The 12,039-nt window shown below is 39.3% G+C and overlaps 1 protein-coding gene across 1 annotated transcript; it reads left to right on the forward strand.

The window, feature by feature from the left end:
* The first annotated feature begins 1,730 nt into the window (after positions 1 to 1,730).
* Positions 1,731 to 9,326, forward strand: LOC124862895 (cAMP-dependent protein kinase catalytic subunit alpha-like). Its single transcript, XM_047357091.1, has 10 exons — positions 1,731 to 2,052; positions 3,846 to 3,907; positions 4,443 to 4,571; positions 4,816 to 4,914; positions 5,006 to 5,088; positions 5,176 to 5,302; positions 5,412 to 5,507; positions 5,629 to 5,751; positions 6,391 to 6,555; positions 9,052 to 9,326. Exons 1-10 carry the CDS (start codon positions 1,929 to 1,931, stop codon positions 9,175 to 9,177), a joined length of 1,134 nt encoding a protein of 377 aa, XP_047213047.1. The 5' UTR covers positions 1,731 to 1,928; the 3' UTR covers positions 9,178 to 9,326.
* The last annotated feature ends 2,713 nt before the right edge of the window (positions 9,327 to 12,039 follow it).

The raw sequence follows: 12,039 nt of genomic DNA on the forward strand, positions 1-12,039 counted from the left end.
TTTCAATATTTAGATTATTTGATTATATGTTTCTGATATTCAGTTAAAAGAAAGTCTTAAAAAAATGCCTGTACTATCTAAAATGGTAATGGGTGTTTTTATTATCAGTAGTATCAGTATTGAGTTTGATATATTATCACGACAACCTTACTTGTATGTAATTACTGTATGTGTTGTGTATGGTTTATAATAAGGGAGGAGCTAAAATTGATTTGGTCAGCTGTACAAAGTCTGCATATTAACAGTCATCATGTATTTTGCTTGTGTTGTTGTGGTTTAAAATGAAGCTCGTGTCCAAACCCCTGTTTATTGCTACCTGACTTGAAGTACTCTCATAATCTGGACCTTTTTGGCCTTTGAGAACTTTGTAGAACCTTTCTAACCCGGCTCATTTGACAGTGAAGCAGACGCTTTAGTCATCATTTGACACTGTAGTTCAGACGGAACCAAACAAACCCGACTGATGTATGAAGTACCCCTGAAGACTGCATCCGGAGGCTTGTTTTACACATAGCATTTTGGAGGAAAAAACCTGTAATTTTTGTAAAGTTTAGGAAATAAAAAAAGACAACTATGAATGTGTTGTTGCTACAGCCGTGTTTACAGCAGTTAGAGCTATGGCTTATTGCTGTGCCTGTTTTACTATCATGCAAAGGCTTGGTTGTGTTTGTGGCAAGCTATAGATCTGTTTATATGATCCACAGCTATACAAAAACAGCAAAGTGAGATTCATTTTCTAACAAAAACATATTTTCTGGACTGAAACTCTAAGGCTGTCCTCACATGGCTGAATTTAAGTGAAAACTCTATGAAACCAGCAGAAGACGGATGAGAAATTCTTGAGCTCCTGTGTTTCTGAACTGTTAGTAAATTGTCTGGCCACTGTGTTTCAGGGCATTAGATTATAAAACAAGTTTCCATTGGTGGGTTTCTGAGTAAGTGCCCCCTGGCTATAGGCAGCTTATGTCAGAAATTGATTTTTCAACTTTGCAGACTGGCAAGCACATTTCTAGCCTAAATGCTACTGTGTTTGCCTCCTTAACCATTTTATTCTGCACCACATTGTCCATCTGAACAAGACTGGCTGTAAACTAAGACCTGATTATTCACACTTTTACGGTGTAATGTCGGTCGGCCTGCCCTAATATAACCCTTCTGTTTCTGCGTCAGAGTGGGCCAGCGAGGCCCAGGGGAGAGATGTCGGATTGATTTTTGGAGGATCAATTCAGCACTGGCACTATGCAGGCTCTGGTACATTTGGGCTTAGAGAAAAAGTTTGTGTGGCAGACCGTTCCTGTTTTGCTCCTCTCCCTGGAGTGCCACTTTTTATGTTTTTCGGAAAACACCCAGATCATCTCTAAAGGTTTGTCATCAAAGATGTGAAATCTGATTGGTTCGGCTATTTAGGGAAAGTTTGCCCTGCATCTATTAGTGTCTGCTTCATCTCAGGGGCCTTTACTTAGGCCTAGTTTTCCATAGGACTTCATCTCTGGGCTGGTTTATTATACCAGCTAGTGTTTTATGCCCCTCCTCCTGGTGATTGTGCCCCTGTTTAGATCAATATATAGCCTCGGTGTGTGTCATGTGTTTGTGTGTGTTTAACATGAGAGGGAACGGCAGAGAGCACTTTGTGTACAGAATAAATATTGATACAAACCAAGCAAGGGTCCAATTGATCTGTAGGAGTTTTAACGGGAGCACTGCTGCACGGTGGAGGTGGATGCAACTTTTTAAACCTGGTCTCCGGCAAAGTGACATTCTTTGGAAAGCTTGAATACTGTCTGCTGCCAAGGACACCCAATTGGTTTGTGTCAAGGTTTTAGTCGCTGGTCTGGCCAGATAGCTCTTCAAGGGGGAGGACAGGTCATGAGTCTGTGGCTGTGAGGAAGAGGCAAAGGAAGAAGTACAGGGGAGACTTTGCAAGGCTAATGTGTGACAGGAAGAGCTCCAGAAAGCATGCAAGCAAGAGGGAGTCGTCCTCGCGCTCAAGCGAATCTGGGTCGCGCTCAGCAGAGGCTGCAGCACCAGAGGTACCCATAGTCCCCCCAGACGGTAAGGAATTTTAGGGTATATGGTGAGGCGTTTTGTTCACTTGCAGCTCCAGAGTAGCCATGACAGGAAAAGCTCCTAAATCTAACAGAAAAGCTGACTAGATGAAGGCCAGGAGCTTTTAGGACAGCTGCTGATCCTACATCCACTATATCCCTGTTTTTCCTCCTCAGCACTCAACCATATTCTAGTGATTGTTCCATTTTTGGCTCTTTCTGCTTGGAAGTGGAAGTTGAGCCACTTTCTTGGGAAATGTTTTCTCCGGTCTGCTTTCATTGCTCTCTGTGGGAGCCACAACCGTCCTGACATGTTTACGTGAACTTTAGTCTTTGCCATTTTTGCTGGCCTTCTCCCATCCTACTGTTGGAGCTGAACTTTAGAGAGTTTGCAGGAAATCGGACCTTAGTAAGGATGTAGATTTTGTATTTGTCTAAATACCCTGAGTAATTTATGTCAATAGATTCATTTGAGAAGGTTTTGTCATAATTTAAGTTTTCTAATTCAAACATAATTTATGTTAACATTTATAGCCCTCTATAGCACTCTAACTCAACTTGCACTCTATTGACCACTGGCTGGCTTTATCTAAAGTGCCCCAGGCAGCTGTTTGGCATTGATTAGCTAGATAGAAAATTTGCATAATCATGAAAGGTTTAACCAGGGTTATCGTTCTGCTGGTTTTATGATACTGTGATCATTCTTTTCTGTTGTTATTTTTAAATGTGTTCAGTTAAGTGCACAAATGTCAGCCTCTGAAAGAATTGCAATTTTCCTGTTTTTGCTAAAGTAATTTAGCAGCAAAATAAGCTGAAATTTATAGTCCTTTTTCTGACGGCAGATGTTTGTTGCTAACTTTCTTCTGTGTATGTCCAAGTCTGACGGCAGAAATGGCAGTATTCCCTCAGTTACTGTAGCCAGTGCACACATGGTGGGGAGGAATGAGGAAGGACTAGTTGTCTGCATGTTCCCACAGAGCACTGTAAGAAGCCCCATAAAGATAAGGGTCAAAGAAATTAACTTCTCCATATGACAGCATGTGTGCCAAGTCATAATTAAAATGTCCACCGCCAGATGACTGTCGGATAATAATTTTGTTTCATGTTTACTTTCCACTGACCTACAAAGTCAAGAAAGGGCATGAGTACTCATCCTCCTTAAACGACACATTTTTAGCCCTCATTTACTTATTTAGTGTATGTTTGTTTATCAGCACGCAGTGATGGCATCTCAATAGTCCGGCTTAAGTTAATCCCCCTTTTTCTTTTTTTTTCCTTCGGATTTTTGTTTCTTTTCTGGTGGTGTTACTCAGAACTCTTGAAAACCAACTTTCTCAGAAACTGACCCCAAACGCTACACACTGTTGCATTTGGATTGCAGTGCTATGCAAAACTACTCGAGGCATGCGGAGCTGTAAATAACCAGACGTGGGGTGAAAATGGGAACAAGGCCTTACCAGTCCTGTTTTTCCTACTCTGACATCTAGCTCATCTTCTGCAGCCTGGCGTTGCATATTGGTTGATGTCAGGCTGTGGACTATGACCATGCACAATGTTTTCCTGCTGAGGTGACTTTCAGATGTCTTATTTAAGTCGAATGGTTTGCTGAGCATTAGTTAGTCACAGGTTGAGTTGGATTCTGTAAATTATTTACATTTGGGGTGCTTTATTTTTATGTTTTCTCAGTTTTTGCACTGTCTCTGACTTTATAGCAGGGACTGAAGTATTCTTCTCCGGGCTATTTCTCTGGGTGTTTTTTGGTTCAAAATCTCCTAACACGCACTTTGTTTCTGATTGCAGTGAAGGAGTTTCTTGCCAAAGCCAAAGAAGATTTCCTGAAAAAATGGGAGAATCCAGCACAGGTTAGTGAGTAAATGATTACCTTTAGATGTCTCCTTTTAATGTCTAAACTATGTTTTCTTTTTTTAACAGTCAGGGTAATATTACACAGAAAATGTTACTTAAATACGCTTAAAAAAACAAAAAACATGTTTAATCATTATTTGCTTCTGAGTTAAGATTTACTTATTCTTTTGTTGTTGGTCAGTTAGGTGGCTTTTTATTTCACAAGAGCAGGACGCCCCCTGCTGGACAATTGTGAAATAACACGTACATTCTTGTACTCTTGTATCTCATAATTATGACTTAGCTATCTTATGATAATGGGATGCTATCTTATTATTATGAGATAGCATCTCATATTTAGATCTCATAATTATGAGATACAATTTTTGTTTCTTTTTTCATCAGAGTGAGGGAAATGGGCTTCCATAATAAAAAAAACAGCACAGTGTACTGATATTTATTTAAATAACCATGCTTTTTATGATACGTCTTATTTATCTATCACGTTTTGTCTAGGTGTTTTCTTATTGATATCTTCTTCTGCCCTTCCAGCAAACTGCAGCGTTGGATCACTTTGAGCGTTTAAAGACCCTAGGCACTGGCTCATTTGGCCGCGTCATGTTGGTTAAACACAAAGAGACAGGCCAGCATTTTGCCATGAAGATACTTGACAAACAAAAGGTAGATTGAGCTTGATGCACACCTTACAAGAGATAAAATTGTGTTAATTAAACATGACGGCTTGGTTTGACTAGCCGGGATCAGGCTGTGTTTCTCAAGAAGGTGATGCCTCTTTATAGAAATTGTACTTTTCCTAGTAATATAAACTAGTTTGGATTGTTGCACCAATAAATAGCAACTTTTTAGATGAATATCTGCTTTGACAATGCATCTCTTTCACTTAAAACCTGAATTTTTTTTCTAGGTAGTGAAACTGAAGCAGATAGAACACACACTGAACGAGAAACGTATCCTGCAAGCTGTCAATTTTCCCTTTCTGGTGCGACTGGAACACTCGTTTAAGGTGTGCCTTTTAAACGTTTGTCTGTGTGTCTGTTAAAGTATATATGCACCATTTTCTGCACCAATGTAACACGTTTGTTGTCTTGCTGCAGGATAACAGTAATCTGTATATGGTGATGGAGTATGTGCCTGGGGGGGAAATGTTCTCACATTTAAGGAGGATTGGTAGATTTAGGTAAGCTGACTTCTGAATCCGCACAGGCTAAGTAGTTTAATGCACACTTTGTTTGATTGTAAATATTGAGGTTGGTATGTTTTACAGTGAACCACACGCCCGCTTCTACGCAGCCCAGATTGTACTGACCTTTGAATACCTTCACTCCTTGGATCTCATCTATCGAGACCTGAAGCCAGAGAACCTCTTGATTGATCAGCAAGGTTACATACAGGTGAGATTTTCACAATTGCTTTTTTTTCCAAGATCAATACCAATTTCTATCTTGTCTTTATAAAGCATGTGGTCAGTGCTTTGACCTGTCTGCTCTGTACTCTCTTTAGGTAACAGATTTCGGATTTGCAAAAAGAGTGAAAGGCCGAACCTGGACGCTTTGTGGGACTCCAGAGTATCTGGCACCAGAGATTATCCTCAGTAAAGTAAGCGTTGAGCTCAGACCATCTCATAGTCCTGCAGCTTCAGCAGCAGTTTTCCTCTATCGTATTCTACGTTGAGGTTTGTTAAATGTGTAAGTTATGCTCCGTCTTTTCCTGTTTTCAGGGTTACAATAAGGCAGTGGACTGGTGGGCTCTGGGCGTTCTGATATACGAGATGGCTGCTGGTTATCCTCCCTTCTTTGCAGACCAGCCGATCCAGATTTATGAAAAGATTGTATCGGGGAAGGTGAGTTTTAGGGAAAGTCACACTGATCACACTTTCTTGTTTTTGACAGTAAACATTTGTTTTGAATTATTAAAATTCTCACTGGTTAGGAGCAAATATTTCAGCTACACATCATCACATAATTCTTAATTAAATTAATTTTCACCATTGTTTTGGCAGAAATAACCCCGACTAAGCAATTTTCTGCTTCATTTGTTCTTGTTCTATGTTGATTGTTTTACAATCAACGCTTTTGGGAAGTTTTTTTTAAACTTCCCAAAAACAGTTTACCGGGTGGCAAAGTCTTCCTTTTTTAATCGCAGTGGTTGGATGTTGTTTCCTATAAGGTTATTTTCACTACTGTGGTCCACTTCTTCTTCACCCATTCATGATTTACTCGTTTCAGTGTTGGTTTATGGACAGGACTTGTCTTGGGTAAAATCTATCACTTGCATTTAAATTAGCATTCTGAAAAATTAGCAAAGTATCCAGATTTTGTTCTTTACATAATTGTTTCTTTAAATGTAATACCCAGACAACCGAAAATGCTGCTGTGGCACACATTCAGAAACGGTTTAGTCCACTCAACATAAATTGGAGGCATAAACCCTTGGGGTTTGGGAATACCCTCTTCATGAATGTTGCTTTTACTGTTTGTAGGTTCGTTTCCCTTCCCACTTCAGCTCAGACCTGAAGGATCTGTTGAGAAATTTGCTGCAGGTGGACCTGACCAAGCGGTTCGGCAACCTCAGGAATGGAGTCAATGATATCAAGGGTCACAAGTGGTTTGCCACCACAGATTGGATTGCCATCTACCAGAGAAAGGTGGGGCCAATTTTTTTCTTATTCTAACATTGTGTGGCAAAGGTGTCGTCTTACAGGGACAGAGAAAGCTTTCAAACCAAACAAGATGGGTTTAAATTAAGCTTTGATTAGTGGAAATATTTCTGCCTGTACTTTTTAATTGGAATTAGTGAATTACTAAACGATGAAGAAATTACAAAGAAATAGCTTTATATCATCTTAGAAATATCAGAAAAGCTGTGGTGATTGCCACACTGACAAAACAAATACCAATTAAACATGACTAATATAAAGAAAACCATATCTCCTCATCTTGAGCTTTTTAGTGTTTATTAATATTACTTCCCAGCCTACACTGGTTGCAAAGCAATACAGAGAATTGTTCTTAGTTTTTAGAATTATTCCACGTAAACCTTTTCACATTTCATCATGTTACAGCCAAAACCTCACTGGAGTTTACTGCGATTTTTCGTAACAGACCAGTGTAAGTAGTGCATAATTGTAAAGCAGATGGAAAAGGATTCAAACTTCTTTCAAAACATTTTCAATTCAATTCAATGTATTTATGTTGGCCGCTTCACGACACGTCGTCTCAAACAGTGCAGTCAATGAAGTTACTTATTCAAATTGGTTAAAAGGTTTTTCTATCTAAGGAAACCCAGCAGATTGCATCCAGTCAGTGATTTGCAGCATTCCCTCCTCCCGGATGAGCATGTAGAGACAGTGGACAGTCACTGGTGTTGACTTTGCAGCAATCCCTCATACTGAGCATGCATGTAGCGACAATGAGAGGAAAAACTCCCTTTTAACAGGAAGAAACCTCCAGCAGAACCAGAACCGGGCTCAGTGTGAGCGGCCATCTGCCACGACCAACTGGAGGTTTGAGAGAACAGAGCAGAGACACAAAGAGAACAAAGAAGCACTGATCCAGGAGTACTTTCTATGGGAAGGAAAAATAAAACATTAATGTTGTAGCTCCTTTAGTGGCTTCATCTAGGAGAGAAAGACAGCTAAGCAGATGAACTCTGAGCCAGTTTTCATGAAAGAGAGCACATACAGTTAGTCACAGTAAAAGCTCAGCCAGTAGCTATATCTACAAGAGAAACGTGCTTAAGCACTGAAAGACAGGGCCAAGTGTATCATCTGTACAAGGAGAACTTTAAGTACAAATTAACACCTTAAAAGTGTTGTGAATTGGTATTCAACCTCCTCTATCCTGATGCCCCTAAATTAAAGCTGTTGTAAACAATTGCTTTCAGAAGTCACCTAATTATTGCTTAGTCCACTGTGAAAATAGCCTAGTTGATGCTCAAACGTCAAGCCATACTTGCACCAAAGATACCCACAATAAAAGTGTTGCAGCTGTTTTTAGATTTGTTTAGAAAATGTTGAAAATCATGCATTTTTCCCTCCACTTCCCTTTTATGTACTACTTCATGGTATATCATTTAAAATGCATTGAGGTTTGTGGCAAAATGTGAGAAAGTCCAATAGATATGAATACTTTTCAAAGGTATGAATCAGGTATTGATCAGAGAAGCAGCCAAAAGGCCTGTGGTAACTCGGGAAGAGCTGCAGAGATCCACAGCTCAGGTGGCAGAATCTGTTGGCAGAACAACCATTAGTTGTGCACTCCACAAAGCTGTTGTTTTGTGGAAGAGTTGTAGGAAGAACGCACTGATAATAAGTCCCATTTTCAAGTTTTTTAGAAGCAATGAAGGGGTTGTGTTTTTCAGCCGCGTTGCTGAAGACGCACCAACCTGATTTAACAGGCTTTTAGTGAACTGCAGTCATCGGAATCGGGGTGTAGTTTAAAGCAGGGAAACATCTAAAATATGCAGGACAGTTTGCCTTGAGGACCAGGGTTGAAAACATGTAGGGGACACAGCAAACATATGAAACGGCTGCCCTGGTTGGATGTATTACACTTTTGACCTATATGCAAAACACTGTATGGCAGAAAAATGGCACCGTATATGACCCTGAACACACTAACCCTATTGTAAATTGTGCTGGTAGTAGCATCATGCTGTCAGAGGGCTATTTTTTCTTTTAGCAGGGAAAGAGTTGAGGAGAAGATGGACGGAGCTAAATTCAGGGCAATCCTGGATGAAAGTCTGTTAGAAACTTACTGACTTTCACATACTCATGTTCATTTATTTCTGTTATCCTATTTTCCTTAAAAATAAACTTTTAAACTACCAAGCTGGTAGAAACATACCCCAAAAAAACTTGCAGCAGTCACAATAGCAAAGGGTGCTTCTGGTAAGTGTTTACTCACAGGGGCTGATTACAAATGCAGGCCACACTTTTAAGATTTTTAGTTGTAAAACCATGTGTCTATTTTCTTCTGCCTCATGTTGGTCTGTCACACAAATCCCAATAAAACACATTGAAGTTTGTGAATTTAACGTAAATTCAGTAATTATCCAGTTTGATTCAGCTGTTAGGGTGAATACCTTATCGTATGACCGCATTGGATTAATATAGTAATATTTGCCACCTTTTGTGTTGCAGGTGGAAGCTCCTTTCATCCCAAAGTGCAAAGGCCCCGGTGACACAAGCAACTTCGATGACTACGAAGAAGAGGAAATCAGAGTTTCCATCACGGAGAAGTGTGCAAAAGAGTTTGCAGAGTTTTAGATTCCAACCACGAGTAGCAAAGTGAGGGACAGAGATTTAGAGAATAAAAGGGGATCTGAATACAGGAAACACTCAGTTGGACTGACAACTTGCTCATTTGTAATGAGAAAAATAATGTAACCCCCCCCCCCCCCAAAAAAAACAAACAATTAATAAGATAGGTAAAGTGGAGAAAGGTCTACAGAACCAGCAGTTTTGCCTTTTCTGATTGTTTCTCACGGTTTGCTATTCATTGATTTCTCCCTCCTGTGTTTGGGACAGGATCTGGACAAGAACAAGCATAGTTCTGTTGCCGTTCAGCTACAATGTACCTTGTAAGGTACTAAGTCTGTTCGGCTCCTTTTTGAATGGGCCCCCTCTACAAGCAGCCTCTAACAACCGTAGAGGGATTGTTGTATCCTGTCAGCCAGTTTCCATCCGTCTCTCCAACCTGAATCTGTCCAAGCAATACCAAGTCCAACAGATGTGCCTATCATAATGCCAACTGCTTGGAAAAACTCTCTAGTTTTGGCTATGGTTATGTCGACCCTCGTGGCCATTTGATTGAAAGCTTGAAAGCTGTCTGCACCTGCCTTTGTCTGCTCAATGTGGCTTGGTTATTGGGTGGATGATGCACTCGGCTGCTTCCATTTGAAGCAGTTGGGACCTCTTTGATCAGAGTGAAAATTATTTATCACAGTAAACTTCATCTACGTCTTAATCCTCTGGGGACCTGAGAGAAGTAAACATGAGGTCTGCAATTCAGTTTGTCTTTCTCTTTGATGAAATTATTAGAGCATTTTACAACTACTATTGGTGATCATTTTGTCCTTTTTTTTTTTTTTTATGTCAATCTCTGTGCTTGTGTGTTATTTAGTGCTCGAGGGTGGGTTAACAAGCCGTGGTTTAGCAGCTGCTAACATTGTGGTCACACTCCTGATGATGATTTATTTTTATTAGAAAAATCCATCTTTTCAACATTGTCTCACACACCTGTAAAGGCGATTATAAAATACAATTTTTTGTTAACTGTAGATTGCAGTTGTCTACTTGTAACTCTGATGGTGGATATAAATACGCAAAAACACAGTAGCAAAACTTTTTAACAAGGCGTGCATGGTATTTTTGTACAATATCACTTTCAAAGAGAGACAACAGAGGTTTTATCTGAGCTAAGGTACCTGATATTGTGGATAAGATGTTTAATATTAAAATGAACGCTTAATGATTTATTGAACATGGAAGAGTTAGGTGTGTCAGCCTCCTTGCTCAGCTTTCACTCGTAAGGCGGACGTTTGCAGATTATTGTCACTGATGTTAATATCCTTACGATGACTTTTTTTTTTTTTTTTTTTTTTTGTCTGCTTTCTTCCTTCAACCTTGTCGCATGGTTTTAATGCCCAGCCAAATTTGGGGGGCTTTTGAGGTTCTTGTTTGGTTTCTTTGTTACAAATTTAACTAAGGATGCAAATCTGGAGCACTCCCCCTTTTTGCCAAGTTTATTTCTGTGGATGCAAGACAATCGCAGACCAAATCTTAGTGCTGGTTTGTTGACTGAACTCATTGCTTTGATTTGAAGGATGTAAGCTTTCACCAATCTACCCTTCATAGGCCCGAGGTGCTAGACTTTGTCCATCTCACTGCAAACGCTTCTTTGAGTTGTTTGATGTGCATTGATCTATTTGTCTGAGTCTTGTAACATTAAATTTTTAGAATGTTTATGACTACATGATTTAAGTAGGCAAGAGTAATTGTTTGGCAGTGTCTTAATGTAATTGAGATCAAACACAGGATACCTTTTGAATGTCTTGGTAAGGAGTTGTTTCTGTGCTGTTTGGAAACCTGATGTGTATATATTTTTTTTTTTTTTATATAACACGTTTCTTTGGTGAGCTTGGTTTCTCCTGCATGTTATAAAGCAGGATGATGGCAAGACCTTCCCTGGACCTGAGACATCTCTGATAAAAATCATTGTTTCTAACAGCCTATTTATTCCTTTTTTTTGGACATTTCTCTAAATTAGGCCGCGTATCAACATGATTTGTCTGGATAATGAACCACATGCCACGTGTTTTCTAATCTGTTTCAATAATTTGTGCTTATTCTGTATACCTTTTGTATTTTAAGGAAAGAACATGTAATAGTGTTTCATCTTTTTCCTGACAAACAGCAAAATCAGAGTTATAGAAGGCTAATCGACCTGGTCCACTCCAGACACTAAAGACATTAAACTTCTTTTCGTTACACTTTTTCTCACTCAAACTTTGTCAGCTGTCTCATTCTTTTCTCCCAGCTTGACACTACTGACTGCTCTGTGCTCCATTAATTTTGTCTCCTGTTTGCCTTCTATTTCCACACATAACACTTTTTACATCTGAGCAGTTTTGCGTTCATATTTTCTAATTGTATTTTCAGAAAAACAAGGGGGAAAAAAAAGCAAAAAACAAAACATCAATCTTTTTTTTTTTCCTCATTACCTGGGTACAGTGCTTGTGTAGTCTATTGTACCTTTTTGGGAAACAATACTGTATATCTTTGCCTTTGACAGTCTTAACTATCTTACCCTCTGGAGAACTTGACAGATACCCTTAGAACACAATGAGTATGTTTAAAAAAAAATATAAAGTAATATTTTGCAAAATGTATCATTCCAATAAAGTTTTACTTGTTAAGACTAAAACGTGTTGGTTGCTTTCACTTTATTCAGTGCTATTTTACAAATTAAAGGTTGTGATTTTACTTTTTTTGCACAGAGAGAATGTAACCTAGCTTGCCTATTATCAGCAGCCAGCAGGGGATGTATACTGCAATGCACATGCATAAAGCAATAGAAAACCTGCTCAGGGCAACTGAGAGATGAGTTAGATTTTATTTTCAGGAGCT

This window comes from Girardinichthys multiradiatus, chromosome X, assembly GCF_021462225.1.
Source record: "Girardinichthys multiradiatus isolate DD_20200921_A chromosome X, DD_fGirMul_XY1, whole genome shotgun sequence".
Taxonomy (NCBI): domain Eukaryota; kingdom Metazoa; phylum Chordata; class Actinopteri; order Cyprinodontiformes; family Goodeidae; genus Girardinichthys; species Girardinichthys multiradiatus.